Genomic DNA, 15,568 nt, shown 5'->3' with positions numbered 1-15,568 from the left:
GTTGGTTTACATCATAGGCCTACTGTTTTCCTGTTAATTTGTTTTATGGGTAATATGCAGAGCCGGACAGTAACGGAGTACATTTACTTGAGTACAGTACTTGAGTACAATTTGGAGGGATCTGTACTTTACTCGAGTATCATTTTTGGGGAGTACTCATGACTTTACTCAAGTACATTTGAGAGGAAAATATTGTACTCTTTACTCCACTACATTTCTATCCATAACCGTGAGTAACCGTTACTTCTTCTAAAAAAAAAAAAAGGAAAAAAGAAAAATCTCAGAAACCCTCAATTTGTTGTTTCCCTCTGAAACGTGATTGGATAGTGCAGGCGCCACTGATTGAGACAGCCTATCAGCAATCACCTTCAGCTTTCCGCCAAAGTCAACTCCATGGTCAGATTTAGATAAGAGACGAAACCATAGACGAAACAATGGATGAAGACGCAGCAGGTCCATCCCGGGAATGTGCCAACCTGTGGCCCCACCTCGCCAGACTATTTCAATTTTCTGAACAAGTTAATGATCGTTTTAGCTTCAAGTGTTTTAATTACAAAATAGTATTTTGTATTTTAAATAAGTATTTTAAATGCATGTATTAGAAATAGACCTACTGCCCATCCCCGGCAACATGGTAAAAATATGAAAATTACTTAATTTTACTTTCAATTCCTTTTATATTCTCCTAGGTATTAACATTAACATTTTTCATATCTCCAAGTAGGACGTTTCTGTACATAAATGTGAGCACTGTGGCAGTAGTAATGCAATATTTAAAAAATGTAGGCTACTCTTGTACTCTTGATACTCAAGTACTTTTAAAAACAAGTACTTCAGTACTTTTACTTAAGTAGACATCTGACTGTTGTACTTTTACTTGTACTTGAGTAAAAGTTAGCAAAGGGTATCTGTACTTTTACTCAAGTAATGAAGCTGTGTACTCTGTCCGCCTCTGGTAATATGACAAAAAAAGAAAGTAAACCTGCTCAAATATGTTCAACATCCAGTATTTACTAAAAGGTACATAATTTGAGGTGCTTGCCATCCAGTGGCAAATTAGATGGGTACATTTATCCCCTTCATAAACTTTTGTTTATACTCAAAGATTTTTACATTTACAGTAGGACTTTATCTCTGACCATTTTCAAACATTTTGAAATTTTGATGTCAAAATCCAATGGTGTTGTTTTCTTAACCCTAAAGTTTGCCATGCAGGTTTAAGTTATGAGAGGAAAATATTTTTATTTGGTGTGAAACACACACATACATGTTTTTATGCTTTTTGTTTTTTTTTATAATTGTAATAATATTTAATTTATCATTATTTTATTTATAAGCTAAGGTTGCTAGCTGGCCTGACGAGCCAGACCCACATTAAAATGTAGGGTCTAGGCACTCACCGTTCGCAGTGCTCAGTCCGAGGGGCGGGATAATCGGTTGTCTTTCAAATTCCCTCTGCACGCAATAGGATAGCGCTATCCCCAATGCGAGTCCCATATGTTTTCCCACCAGCAGAGCTAGTTGGCTAGTTCAAACTTTTGCCAACTTCAAAAAAGCTTAACTCGTGTCATACTGTTCGCCAAAAGCAACATCCATCTTCTTTGTTTTCAAGTAGCAGGGAATTCAAGCCAAACCGTTGCAACTCTGCCATCAATCAGAGCCCGCCTAACGGCTCTATACACAATTTGATTGGCCTGATAGAAGTTTAATTTTTCCAGCTCACAAGCCAATGGAGAGTTGCTAGACTAGCCCTAGCAGCAAATGTAATTTGCTGCCGCTAGGGTGCGTCTAGATTTGCTAGCACAGGTGTCTAAAAAGAGATAAAATGCACTTTCTGTTTGCAGTTTTGTGTAGTATTTGAAAAAAAAATTGCATTTTCAGAAATAGCCATTCTTTTTTTGTATTATTCTTTAACACTGACGTGGCCCTCCAATCAGATGACGGCAGAAGTGGCCCCCAGCTCATTTGAGTTTGAGACCCCTGGCCTAATGAATAAAGAGTATGGCAAAACAAATAGCCCAGTAGACTAATGAAACATACGGATTGATGCAGTATCTTTGTAACATTATTACATTAATCTGTCACCATATTCCTACGTTTGCAAAGAGGAGAACATTTTAATTTGATTCACAATGAAACATTACATTTAATTTATATGTTGTGAGTAGTTTTGGTTTGTTGTTGGTGGCGTTATTGCATCCCTTCAAAGTCAAAGTCAAAGTCTGCTTTATTGTCAATTTCTTCACATGTCAAGACATACAAAGAGATCCCTTAGTTATGCCTACAATGCAAAATTGTTCCCTTGCGATTGGAAGCTCCTGTAGCCGCATACGCATTTCAAAACATTGCGACGTGAAATGCCACAAAAAGCGGTTTGTGAATAGGTCTTAGTGAGTTAGGAGTCCTCTTGACTCGAGTGACAAACCCATTATTTTTAGGAGTTTCTCCTAAATTCGCCAGTTAGGAGCTACTTTTAGCCTTAAACATTTTTTGTGAATATGGGCCCATGAATGTGAGTGTTTGTGTGTGTGTGTTTATGTGGTGTGTGTGTGTTTATGTGTGTGTTTGTGTGTGTTTCTGTGTGTGTGTGTGTTGTGAGTGACAGGGCAGGGCTTTCGGACTCACTTCTCCAAGGTGTTCCCCGGCCACTCTGTCAACATCAGGTCTAAGAACTCGTAACAGCGTCTAACAGGGAGAGACAACAAAAACAGCCAAACACGTCAGCTGCCATCACCTTCATCCAACAAACTCCCCTCACCTCTGCTCTTCCTGTGGAGCCGCTGGTGTACAGTGACCACCAGCGTCAAAGGACAGTGGACAGTGGGCGGTCAAACAGCCTTACCTCCTGACGGCCACTGATTTGGACGTGCAGTTGCTGGTGATGATGGGGATGAGGCGTGGGTAGTGGGTGTGCTGCGGAAGGAGGAAGGGACACAGTCGGTCAGTCAGGCTGTGCAGAGCAGGACGCTCATCTGGAGAGGGGGCCTCACTGGACCATTAACCACTCTAATTAACACATGATGGCTTCAAATGTGTCATTACGCTTCTCATGCAGGTTTCTCATTTCACAGATAACAAACTGCGGGGGCTAGAAGTCATAACATCTTAAATGAACAGATAGTACTATGCAGTAGTTTGAGGCATAGAAACAATGCTGTTAAGTGAGTGAGGAGGCATTTTAGAACGATATTAGTTTTTTACAATTACTTACTTACAAAATGCACACACAACAAGAATGTTTAAAAATATAAATATTTGAAACACCAATGCAGAAAACAATATACTGCTTTAAGACAAATAGCCAAAACGTTTACACAGCACTGCATGTGAATGTAAAATACAATTGAAGTTCCTTAGTAATCCACAGTCATGAACAGCCAGGCTAAACCTTGGGTGTGATGTCCCTCTGTGCTCAGCAGGGGGCGCTGTGGAGAGGCACTCACCCTGAGGATGAGGCGGATGCAGGCCACGCCGGACGTGGCCATGACCTTGGCGCTGTTGGGTACCAGGTTCAGCAGCGTGGGCATGATGGTCTCAGCGGTGTGGTCAAACTTGTTCCCCAGCAGGAAGGACAGGTGTCTAAAGAAAAACACACACACACACACACACACAGTAGACATTTCAAATTATTACAATTATCACTCATTTAGGTCCCCCATTAAGACGGTGGCACTGATTTGTAAAGTACAACAGTGTGTGAACACCTGATAAAACCTGTGACGGCTCATGAAAACTCTATGTGAAATAAGAAAGTATGTTCATAATATATTGTGTGGAAAAAGTAATTCGTACCCAGACGAGTGTATGATTTATCTTTAAATGCTGACTACATCTGTTTGCAACACAATTCCATTACATTCCAACACTGGATACTTGTCGGAAGGAATTTGAGCCATAACACAGGCCTAACTATTGAACTTTTTTATTTTTTACCCTCCAGAGTAAACAAGCAGGATGTGAGGATTAGATGTATGCGGATTTAAACACCAGCCAACGGCCAAGCAATGGCGGCAGCCAAGACCATTTATAGTCAGGTTCATGGAAGACTGTGACAGGAAAAGCATGGAGTGCCATTACATATTCATCACATCTGTGTGGCTGAAGTGGAAGTTCTACTCCACGCACTACTCATGCCGGTTCCACCTCATTAGAACCGCATTACGGAGCCAGCAGAACGTCTAAAAGCCCTCGCTTGAAACATGGCTCGGGCTGTTTCGATTAATGCTCCGCACCAGCCGAGAGGGTTCCGTCGTTAATATTGCAGCCGCCTGGGCTGCCTGGTGAGGTGTGTGTATGTGTGTGTGTGTGTGTGTGTGTGTGTGTGTGTGTGTGTGTGTGTGTGTGCGGCAGAACCGGGGCGGAATCGACGGGAGGCGGAAATCTGGCCTCGCGCTGTCGGAGTGATGGAGCGTGTTTCCCAGCGGCTGTTTCCACACGCGCCGTCTCTCACCGTTAAGGATTAGAGATTTCACTGAGGCCAGAAACACGCACCACTGCAGCTCACTGGGAGCAGCCAATTTCACAAGCTTCAATTGGAAGGTGAGAAGCTTAGGTAGGCCTGAAACTGGTGTGTGTCTTTCTGTGTGTGTGTGTGTGTGTGTGTGTGTGTGTGTGTGTGTGCGTCTTTCTGTGTGTGTGTGTGTATGTATGTGTGTGTGTGTGTGCTATCCTCCTACCCCAGCGTGATGCAGGCCTCGCGCACCACCTGTGAGCGCAGGTCTTTGGCGGAGAGCTTAAAGGCCGGCTCCATCTGACGCAGCTGCTGGGAGAAGCCCTCGTGATCCAGAGCCCCCGCCATCAGCAGAGAGCGCACCTTCTTCAGCTACACACAAACACCACACGGCAATTAGGGGTGTGTGTGTATGTGCGCGTGTGTGTGCGTGAGAGAAAGAGAGAAAGAGAGAGAGAGAGAGTTGAGTTGAGCCTGCGGATGCAGACGTGGTTATCTGGGTCGGCAAAGTCCACTAGCAGGCTCATTCATTACATACTGCTACAATTAGCCATTAACATCGGTCACCATTACAGGACTTCAGTCATTGGCATCAGTTCAGTTTTATTTTGTCATTGTTACAGGATAACAACGAAATGTTGCAATCCTCTATGCGTGTGAAATAAACAGAATGAAATGACAGAAATGTCCAGGTGTGTGTGCAGCAGGACAGTGAGGGGCAGTGAGGGACAGGAACTTACAGCAGTGACTCTTTGTTCCCAGTCATGCTTGTCGTCAGACAGAACCTCCTTGATCTTATTGATGGAGTCCTCCAGGTCTCGACTGGAGTAGATCTGCAGAGAGAGGGGGGGGGGGTATGGAGAGAGAGAGAGAGAGAGAGAGAGAGAGAGAGTGAGAGAGAGAGAGAGGAGGGAGAGGAGGAAGGAGAGAAGTGAAGGAGAATGATTTCAACATTAACTGTTTATAACTGGTGTTAACAATATTGGAAAACAGCTTTTACTTATAGCTCAATTATATTGGGGCAAATATGAAGAGAAAGAGAGTGAGGGAGAGAGAGAGGGAGAGCGAGAGAGAGAGAGAGGAGAGAGAGAGAGAGAGAGAGAGAGAGAGAGAGAGAGAGAGAGAGAGAGTATCCAGGCTGCCGTGTAGGTGAGTGAGCAGTGCTCCTGCCCTGTGAGTGTGTTGGACAGGCGTAGAGATCAGAGACATTCAGCACTCAGATCAGATCAGAGCGGCTCAGCTCTCTACCTGCAACGCTGGCGCATCCTCGAAGGCTTTCATGAAGTCATCCTCGTCCACTGCGCCCGCACTCGCTCCCTCTTTCCCTGCTAAACACACACACACACACACACACACACACACACACACACACACACACACACACACACACAAATGTATGTCTTCATACTTGAACAAAGTACCAGGACAGAAAAGGCGAAAAAGGGCGATGCAATTAATTAGAGGTAGCACATGTCAGGTACTGCACATACTTAATTTGAGGTAGCACATGTCAGGTACATACTTAATTAGAGGTAGCACATGTCAGGTACTAAGTACATACTTAATTAGAAGTAGTACATGTCAGGTACATACTTAATTAGAGGTAGTACATGTCAGGTACATACCGGTACTTAAAGGGGAACTTGGCAACTATTTCAACTTAATAAACCCGTTTCAAAATCATTTAGATGGTTAAATGCTCTGTTCCAGTGAAAATGGTGACTTTCCTCACTCCCCCTAGCGTCCCCAGGCAGAAAACCAACCTTGCAACTTTGGGACTACTGTCCCGGTAAGAGAAATGAGAAACAAGAAACTAGTTTTAAATCGTGTTTCTTACCTTGTACCCTCCATATTGTTCTGCCGCACGTATGCTAACTCTTTCGCTAGCTTGCAAACAACTCCATGTGCTTTATTGTTACCTTTTTCCACAGTTTGAAATAGCATAATGCACAACTTCTCCAGCAGAGGGGGAAATATAGCTAATCTTACCAAGTTTCCCATTAATTAGAGGTAGTACATGTCAGGTACATACTTAATTAGAGGTAGCACATGTCAGGTACATACTTAATTAGAGATGGCACATGTCAGGTACATACTTAATTAGAGGTAGCAGGTACATACTTGAGCGCTTGTGTTTTAGCTATGCTATTCCCTATGACCTATAACTGTGCACTTAACTCTGAAGATTGATAGGTGAGAATAAATTCAATGAAGGTCAACCAAAAACTAACCTGTGCTTGTTGCATACCACAACAGTAGCTTTGTGCCTGTAGGCTTATTTGATAAGCCCTTTTTAAAAGATAATTTCTCAGGAAATACTGTAGGTTACCCTGGAAACTGACTCTGTCATGTTGGTTGACCTTGTCGTCACACAGTGCAGCGCTAATTTGCTTTGAACGGTGATCCACATTCAATTGGTCATGGGCAATTTAGCTAACCCAATTCAATTCAGCTTTCAGGCACCTTTTGAGCATCCTCTAAATACTTCCTGCTTTTAAAAAAAAAAAAAAAAAAACTCCTGCAGTGGTAATACATAATGTCACACAGCATTTTTTTTTTGTTGCTAGAAGTCTTAGATACCATGGAAACATCTTTTTCGCAATAAAAAGTCAGTGGAGACCCCCCTCCCCCCAATTCCTCAACCCCTTTTGAGTGTGACTTTTATACTGATGTATTCCCACTGTGCACACAACAGGTTGCCCACTGCCATATCCCGCTGTTACACAACATCACAGAGCTGACCGCAAAGTGTTCATGGGAGGACAATCAATAATCCCCATTCACCCACCCAGAGGTCACTTAGTACACGCACCCATGCTCTCAGCAAGATAAGAACCACACACGTGAAATTCAGCTAGTATATATATATATATATATATATAGTGGCCTCAGTGAAAGACTCAGTGAAAGAGGAGGGGGAGATGGAGAGTGTGTGTGTGTGTGTGTGAGTGTGTGGCATGCAGTGGGTATGATTCCATTTTCAGACTTTGACTGGAAAATCAAAAAATTCAAATTGAACAAAAATGTATTTATTTCTGCGGTCATTTAAATTTCCCCATCATGAAGCGGCGTGACTTAAAATCTGTTTCCTCCTAGAGATTAGTTTTGTGAACAGTAGGACATTAAAATCTTATCGCAGTCCTCCCATTAACACATACAGAATCAGAAGTTTGGGAATATTGCAGTCTTCCCATTAACACCTACAAAATCAGAGGTTTGGGAATATTACAGTCTTCCCATTAACACCTACAAAATCAGAGGTTTGGGAATATTGCAGTCTTCCCATTAACACCTACAAAATCAGAGGTTTGGGAATATTGCAGGTGAATTTCAGGTGCCTCTTATGGCATCATTACAATGAATGTGATCAGATTCCACCAGCTCAAAACTGGTTGAGGAGAACTACTGGTGGTTAAGGTGAAGCGTGATGTGGCCTTACCTGGCCCCTTAGACGACGCAGAGCTGGGCCTTCGCATGGAACCCATGGCTCCGCCCCTGCGGCCGCTGGGTGGGCCTCTGGACGAGGAAGACGAGGAGGACCGGCCCCCGTCCACAGAGTCTTCATCATCAAAGTTCTTATCTGCAGGAGACACAAACAAACACACACACTCTTAGCACTGCATCCATGTGCCCTGCATCCACATACATACATACAAATTACTTTTCTATAATGCCAAGGAGCCAGTTTTTGTTTTTAAGTGGCTGGACTCCCAGGGACCAGAGCCAGTAATATCAAGGAAGTTTTTCGGTGACATTTTTCAGGGTGTTTTATGTTAAGCCAGAGAAATTACAAACAGCCTCCGGCCTCGTGCCTATAGCCGGAGCACAGCCGGAGCACAGCCATGAGTATACCATTCCCCAGCCCCACTCACTCTAACTCGTACCATAGTGCTTAATTATACCACCCATAGAAAAACCACAAACACTTGACTCTTCAGCAACAATCATTCCTGTATAATATACTGTATGAAACACACACACAAAAATAAGTGGCTGACCATCCCCTGCTCATCTACTGTTTTCAAACGCAGTAGTCCCATGTCCCCTACAGTGGCTATTGATTGCTACTGGGCACTCTGCCCGTCATTGCCTACCTAGATCTGTGGCTTAGCACTTGACCATCTGATCTGACCAGTATTGCGCAACCAACAACATGGCATTCAGCAAACAAACACATGCACAAGAACAACAGACAGACAATGGACAAAGATATCCATTCCAACATGCACAATAAAATACTTTCACAAGCCATCCACAATGACGATCTTGCAACAATCCACTCTCCAGTGACTAAGAAATGTAATAAAGACTCAGCAGCACAGCGGAAGGGTCACGTATTTCAGATTTACGACTACGCTCTCCGGCACAGAGAACCACACACACACCATTAGAGCTGGAACTGCCATCAGGAGACCTGCTGAGAGCTACAGGCACCAATAGATAGATAGAGCGAGAGAGAGAGAGAGATAGAGAGAGAGAGAGAGAGTAGAGAATAATCTGACAAAGGATTGATAAAAGGAGGAAAAATCAAGAGAGGTGAAGAAGAAGAGAAAGGAGAAAGGGAAACAGATTAAAGTGAGCGAGAGAGAGAGGGAGAGAGAGAAAAGAGGGAGGAGAAGACTGAAAGAGAGCTAGTGGAGGAGAGGTCAAGAGAAGCTGGAGCTAGCGTTAGCGTCTTACGGGCACAGATCCGTTTGCACACCAGCTTCCTCAGCATGCTCTCCGCTCCTCTGCCTCGCCCGCCCAGCTGTGACCACCACAGCTCACCGCACGGTCAACACCAGCGCCGCTGCCACGGGGGCTGTGAGCGTGTGTGTGTGTGTGTGTGTGTGTGTGTGTGTGTGTGTGTGTGTGTGTGTGTATGTGTGTATGTGTGTGTGTGTGAGAGAGACTCAGAGAGCGTATGTGTGAGGGTGTGTGTGAGAGAGGACAGGGCAAGGGGAGGGAGGGAGCCAAACAAAGCTCTCCTGAGCTAAGCTGTCAATCTGTTGTGTGTGTGTTTGTGTGTGTGTGTGTGTGTGTGTGTGTGTGTGTGTGTGTGTGTGTGTGTGTGTGTGTGTGTGTCTGTGTCTGTGTACACTCATCATCACCCTGAGCACAATCAGGAGATTCCGGGAATTCCACTCACCCTCTGGGACTCCTGACACAACAGTGATGTCACCTTTATCAAACTGCATTAGGCCCTGGAGATCAATGCCCATGACTCCATCCCCAGCAGCTCCACGAGGGTGCGACCCAAAATGTCATGAGATCACCACGACAACAGCAAACACTTCTATCTGCCGAGTAGAACCTATAATTGTATCTAGCTAAGAGAGCATCACTCTTAAATCAGTATACTGTATACTGGTTTGAGTTAAGAATGATGCTCCCTAGCTAGTGACTTGTCTAATCTGTGTGTTTAAAATCAAATTTAAGTCAAAATGTGTGCCCTTTCAGACTACCAAAGGGCGCAAATTGTTGGTGCATGTCGAGTTATTAAACATTTCAACAGGAACAGTGTCCACACTCAGGCATAACCAAAAGAAGGAAAAAACATCTCTCATCAGACAATCTATCCACCTTATAGCCACCTTACACCAAACAACTTTGACAAGATTTGGGAAAGATTCTTGAAAGATTGTAGTCTTTTAACTAATGCCCCCCATTCAAGCTTTCCTCAAAAGACTCCAATCTTTCAAGAATCTTTCCCAAATCTTGTCAAAGTTGTTTGGTGTAAGGAGGCCATTACTTGTGAAATCCTACTTCCATCCAGCTTTCATCTTCAGCCCTTTCTGTTTGCATAATAGCTTAGTGCAGTCTCAGCAGGCTAACTGGAACATGCTTCAACTTATATTTCTTCCCAAATGTTGACAAATCTGCACTCAATATGGATATGCTATACAATATATGACAGATAGAAAAAATATAAGTTTACTTTTACATGGCTCACATGACGCATTAAAATCAATATAACGCAGCTTCGGCCGGAAATAGAAAACCGGAATAGAAAAACTGAATACTGAAGTGTCATGGCAGCGCCCATTGTTGGCTCACGAATATGCACTAATATGAGTAACAGAAATCACACAGCGCAGATTAATTACTAATGAACTACATTGCACCCGAGGCTTACTACATACAGAGGGACTTAGTATCTTGTTATGTACATTATTAAGATGATGTACCATGACAACAGAATTCTAGTAACAATTTCCAGCAGCTGAAGCGGATTGTGGTGAATAGAGCAGGGCTCTTTCCATGGTCACTATGGGTGAGAGCCAAGGGCCCTCAGCTGACTGTGTGAGCGTGGGAGAAAGAGGAGAGGGCTCGTCTTCTTCAGCACTGTCACTCTGATTTACACTGAGTCTGCCATGCTGAGGGATGAAATAAACGGGGAAACAAGAACGAGACAGAGAATGGGGGTCAGGAGGAGAGAAAGAGAGTGAGAGATATATATATATATAAATAGAGAGAGAGATATAAAGAAGGGAGAGAGAGAGAAGAAGAGAGAGAGAGATATATATAGAGGAGAGAGAGAAGAAGAGAGAGAGGGGCAAGGATATATAGAAGAAATATATCACAGATGGGGCAGAGGAGAGGAGAGAGAGAAAGAGCCAGAGAAGAAGAGAAGAGAGATGGGGCAGAGGAGGGATTTTAGATAGCCAAATATAGATATATGGGGGCAGAGGAGAGAGAGAAGAAGATATAGGAGAGACAAAATATAGGAGAGAGAAGAGACAGAGATATATATGGAGAGAGAATATCAAGAGAGATGGGGGTAGAGGAGAGAGAGAAGAGACAGAGAGATGGGGGGGGGAGGGGGAGAGAAGAAGAGAGAGAGAGATGGGGAAAGATGGGGGGATAAAGATGAGAGAAAAAGAGAGGAGAGAGATAGAGTGTGATCTTTTTGTATTGTTACTATGTGCAACGGTGTAATGTGTAGAGAGAAGAAGAAGCCGCATCGCTTCGTACATTGTAGCCTGTAATGCTGTAGCCTGCACGCTTGCAGCCGTAGCACTTTGTAGCCCGTACACTGTAGCTTGTAGCCTGTAACACTGCAGCCTGTACACTGCAGCCCTCCGCTTATAGCCTGTACACTGTAGCCCGTACCCGTAGCCTGTAAGCCTGCACCCTGTAGCCTGCTGTACACTGTAGCCTGTACACTGTAGCCTGTACGCTGTAGCCTGTACGCTGTAGCCTGTAGCCTGTACACTGTAGCCTGTAGCCTGTACACTGTAGCCTGTACGCTGTAGCTTGTAGCCTGTACACTGTAGCCTGTAGCCTGTAGCCTGTAGCCTGTACACTGTAGCCTGTACGCTGTAGCCTGTACACTGTAGCCCGTACTGCAGCTTGCAGCCCGGTACACTGTAGCCTCTACACCGTAGCCCGTACACTGTAGCCTGCATGCTGTAGCCTGTAGCCTGTAAGCTGTAGCCTGCACGCCAGCCGCCTGTAAGCCCCACACTGTAGCCTGCACGCTGTGCCTGCACGCTGCACGCCAGCCTGTAATGTAGCCTGTACACTGTAGGCTACACGCTGTAGCCTGTACGCTGTAGCCTGTACGCTGTAGCCTGTACACTGTAGGCTATACGCTGTAGCCTGTACGCTGTAGCCTGTACACTGTAGCCTATACGCTGTAGCCTGTACGCTGTAGCCTATACGCTGTAGCCTGTACGCTGTAGCCTCTACGCTGTAGCCTCTACGCTGTAGCCTCTACGCTGTAGCCTCTACGCTGTACGCTGTAGCTTGTAGCCTGTACACTGTAGCTTGTAGCCTGTACACTATACGCTGTAGCCTGTACACTGTAGCCTCTACACTGTAGCCTGTACGCTGTAGCCTGTACGCTGTAGCCTGTACGCTGTACGCTGTAGCCTGTACAGTGTAGCCTCTACGCTGTAGCCTGTACGCTGTAGCTTGTAGCCTGTACGCTGTAGCCTGGACGCTGTAGCCTGGACGCTGTAGCCTGGACGCTGTAGCCTGGACGCTGTAGCCTGGACGCTGTAGCCTGGACGCTGTAGCCTGTAGGCTGTAGCCTGGACGCTGTAGCCTGGACGCTGTAGCCTGGACGCTGTAGCCTGGACGCTGTAGCCTGTGCATAGCAGCGGACAGCAGAAGCTGAAGCACTATTTCTGGTGTGAGATGGAGAGGAGAAATTTCTTTTCATAAACTGTCCAACTCTAAAACCACTAATCACCGGACCACCGACCGAACATAAATAAAAACGCTGAAAAGGACGCCGAGGGAAGTGATCCATTTCTCTCCGCCACACACACACACACACACACATTCATCAGCACACACCCCGCATCCATCTCCAAACTTCTTTTGCTAGCGTATATCATTGTGATGTATGTGTGCCCGCCCTACACTGGACACAGCCAGAATGAATGGGGTTAGGCTACAACATGGAAGAGGTAGAGGAACGAGTTGGGTAGGGGACACGGACGATTACCGGGACATTCAATAATAACACACACACACACACAGTTAAAGTGTTCTCTATCAGTTCCCTACCATTACCTGTGTAAAGGGCCAAGGCAGGTATAAGCGCAGGGTAAGGGCAGCGCAGCGCAGCGCAGCGTAAAAGTGTGTGTGCGTGCTGGCATGAATTTGTGGTATTGATTGGATCAGTGGAGGTGGCACTCAATCACATGCAGACACAAATGCCACAAAACACTGATTAATATGCAACTACTGAACAACAAGCAGCGAGGGGGGAGAGAGAGAGGGAGAGAGAGAGGGAGAGAGAGAGAGAGAGAGAGAGGGAGGGAGAGAGAGAGAGAGAGAGAGAGAGAGAGAGAGAGAGAGAGAGAGAGAGAGGGAGAGAGAGAGGGATAGAGAGAGAGACAAACACAGACATATCTGAAATTATTCTGAGCTCCCTGCATTGTACTGCGCTGTCATTGTTTCTTTTAGGAGAATCACACAGAGAATCAACTTCTGCATATTGATGATACACTGACAAAAACGCACACACACGCACACACACACACAGTTATTTCGTCTTCAGACAGGTCAACAGGATGTACTGTAGGCCTACTTTAGCCTCAAAGGTGATCTGCCTTTTACCGTGACATCATGACTGCTGGATAACCAAAACAGCCATCACCACCTCCGCCCCCCTCTGTTAATTGTGTGTGTGTGTGTTTGCACATGTCAGTGTGAGTGTGTGTATGTGCGTCTACACATGTCAATGTGAGTGTGTGTGGACATCTGTAAATACGTGTGGAGGTATGTCTGCAGATGTGTGTGTGTGTGTGTGTGTGTGTGTGTGTGTGTGTGTGTGTGTGTGTGTGTGTGTGTGTGTGTGTGTGCTTGAGCACTTGTGTGTCAATATTTGCACAGCCACACACAGCATCAGTCCAGTGTGTAAGAGCAAAGTTCCCATAAACCCTGAGACAAGCTCTCACACTCTCACACACTCACACACACACACACACACCTTAAGTCCTCTGTCTGCTGGGATTCAATTTCCTCCCGGAGCACCCCATAATGAGAGGTCACTGCCTCTTCGATCTGACCGCTGTGCCCAACCCTGACGACTGGTGATTGGGGAGTGCGTTCGTCACTCATCGATTAACATCCACCATCTCTCAGCGGCTCCCTCTGCTGGTAGAAACAGGGAGTGGTGCTGCAGCTCAACACCACTGATGGACTGTATGAACAAACGCCAGGACGGAGAAAGTCACGAAGGTGAGCAATCCTAATAGAGATCAACCACCAGCTAGCAGCTTCTCAAGCAGAGAAATCTGGCTTTTCATTTCATGGTTGCCTGACTTTTAGGGCTTTCCCAAAGAGACAGGATCAGCTAAATGAAATGGATTACTAATGACGCCATCAAATCTCTTGTCTTGCGTCTGCAGAGCCACAGATCTGTGTGTTCTCTTGTCTTGCGTCTGCAGGGCCACAGATCTGTGTGTTCTCTTGTCTTGCGTCTGCAGGGCCACAGATCTGTGTGTTCTCTTGTCTTGCGTCTGCAGAGCCACCGATCTGTGTGTTCTCTTGTCTTATGTCTGTAGAGCCACAGATCTGTGTGTTCCAGCTTTCACACCTTCCAACCAGCACAGCTGCACTGATGTGTCACACACTAACAAGGTCAGAAGAGAATAGGCCACTTATAGGGGTTGGACAAAAAAGGAGACAGGTTTCGAACCCTCTCTCTATGTCATTGATCAGAACTTATTCTAATACTAATAAGAACTAATATTGCTATTTAATAATGCCATGGTTAATTATTTCAACACGAATCTGGTCATTGAGAGCAATCTCCTATATTTCAGGCTGGAGGAGGACTGTTACTACCGGAGCTGTTGTAGGGACAGCCTCTGTCCACATGGTGGCACTGTGTACCAGCGAACAAGCCTCACTGGCCACAGACAGCAGGTAGAGGGGAGAGAGAGAGAGGAGGAAGATGGAACCAGAGAAGAGAAAGGAGTGTGAGAGAGAGAGAAACAAAACAAAATGAAAGAGAAAGAGCATGAAAGAGAGAGAGAGAAAAGACAGCGGATGAAGTGAGAAAGGAAAGTAGTTAAGAGAGAAAGAGAAAAGACAGCAGATGAAGTGAGAAAGGAAAGTAGTTAAGAGAGAAAGAGAAAAGACAGCGGATGAAGTGAGAAAGGAAAGTAGTTAAGAGAGAAACGCGTTTGCTGAGCTACGAGTAGAAACCTGAGGAGAGTGTGTGTGTGCGCGTGTTTCCCTGCACTCAGACTCCTTGTGTGAGCATGGCAGGGCATCTGTTATAATCCCCTCTGTACAGATTTATGCTCTGGGATTTGGAAAAGCTGCAGCTCACCACACCGAGGGCATATAGCCCTCCCCTCCTCGCTCTACCCAGGCTGGCTGGATGAATGCTGGCTCCCCCCGACACGCCCGAGTCTTCTGTCATGATTTCTTTATTTCTGTCTTTTTTTCGTTTATTTATATATTTCTGCTGTTACAGGAGCAGATCCGCACCGCATGAGGCATTAAAACCTTTTCAAAACTCCAGTGAAATACTGCACAGCTCTGTTTGAATTTTTAAATATGGCCACTCTTAACCCCAGTTCATCTTTATAAAGAAGCTATTTTCAGGGAATACAAATCACACACACATACATACACATACAGAGAGAGAGAGAGACAGACAGAGAGACAGAG

The 15,568-nt window shown here is 45.2% G+C and overlaps 1 protein-coding gene across 1 annotated transcript in view; it reads right to left on the bottom strand.

Moving 5' to 3' along the window:
- clasp1a (cytoplasmic linker associated protein 1a) overlaps positions 1 to 15,568 on the bottom strand; it is a gene marked incomplete in the record, with an annotated part of 124,885 nt that overhangs the window by 44,786 nt on the left and 64,531 nt on the right. Inside the window, 7 exon segments of the mRNA XM_048239903.1 lie at positions 2,626 to 2,685; positions 2,843 to 2,913; positions 3,444 to 3,579; positions 4,677 to 4,822; positions 5,191 to 5,283; positions 5,699 to 5,778; positions 7,890 to 8,030. Of these exon segments, the coding sequence (XP_048095860.1) occupies positions 2,626 to 2,685; positions 2,843 to 2,913; positions 3,444 to 3,579; positions 4,677 to 4,822; positions 5,191 to 5,283; positions 5,699 to 5,778; positions 7,890 to 8,030 (727 nt within the window).

This window comes from Alosa alosa, chromosome 3, assembly GCF_017589495.1.
Source record: "Alosa alosa isolate M-15738 ecotype Scorff River chromosome 3, AALO_Geno_1.1, whole genome shotgun sequence".
Lineage (NCBI taxonomy): Eukaryota > Metazoa > Chordata > Actinopteri > Clupeiformes > Clupeidae > Alosa > Alosa alosa.
Note: the sequence above shows the minus strand (reverse complement) of the source record. Positions and strands in the feature narration are given on the sequence as shown.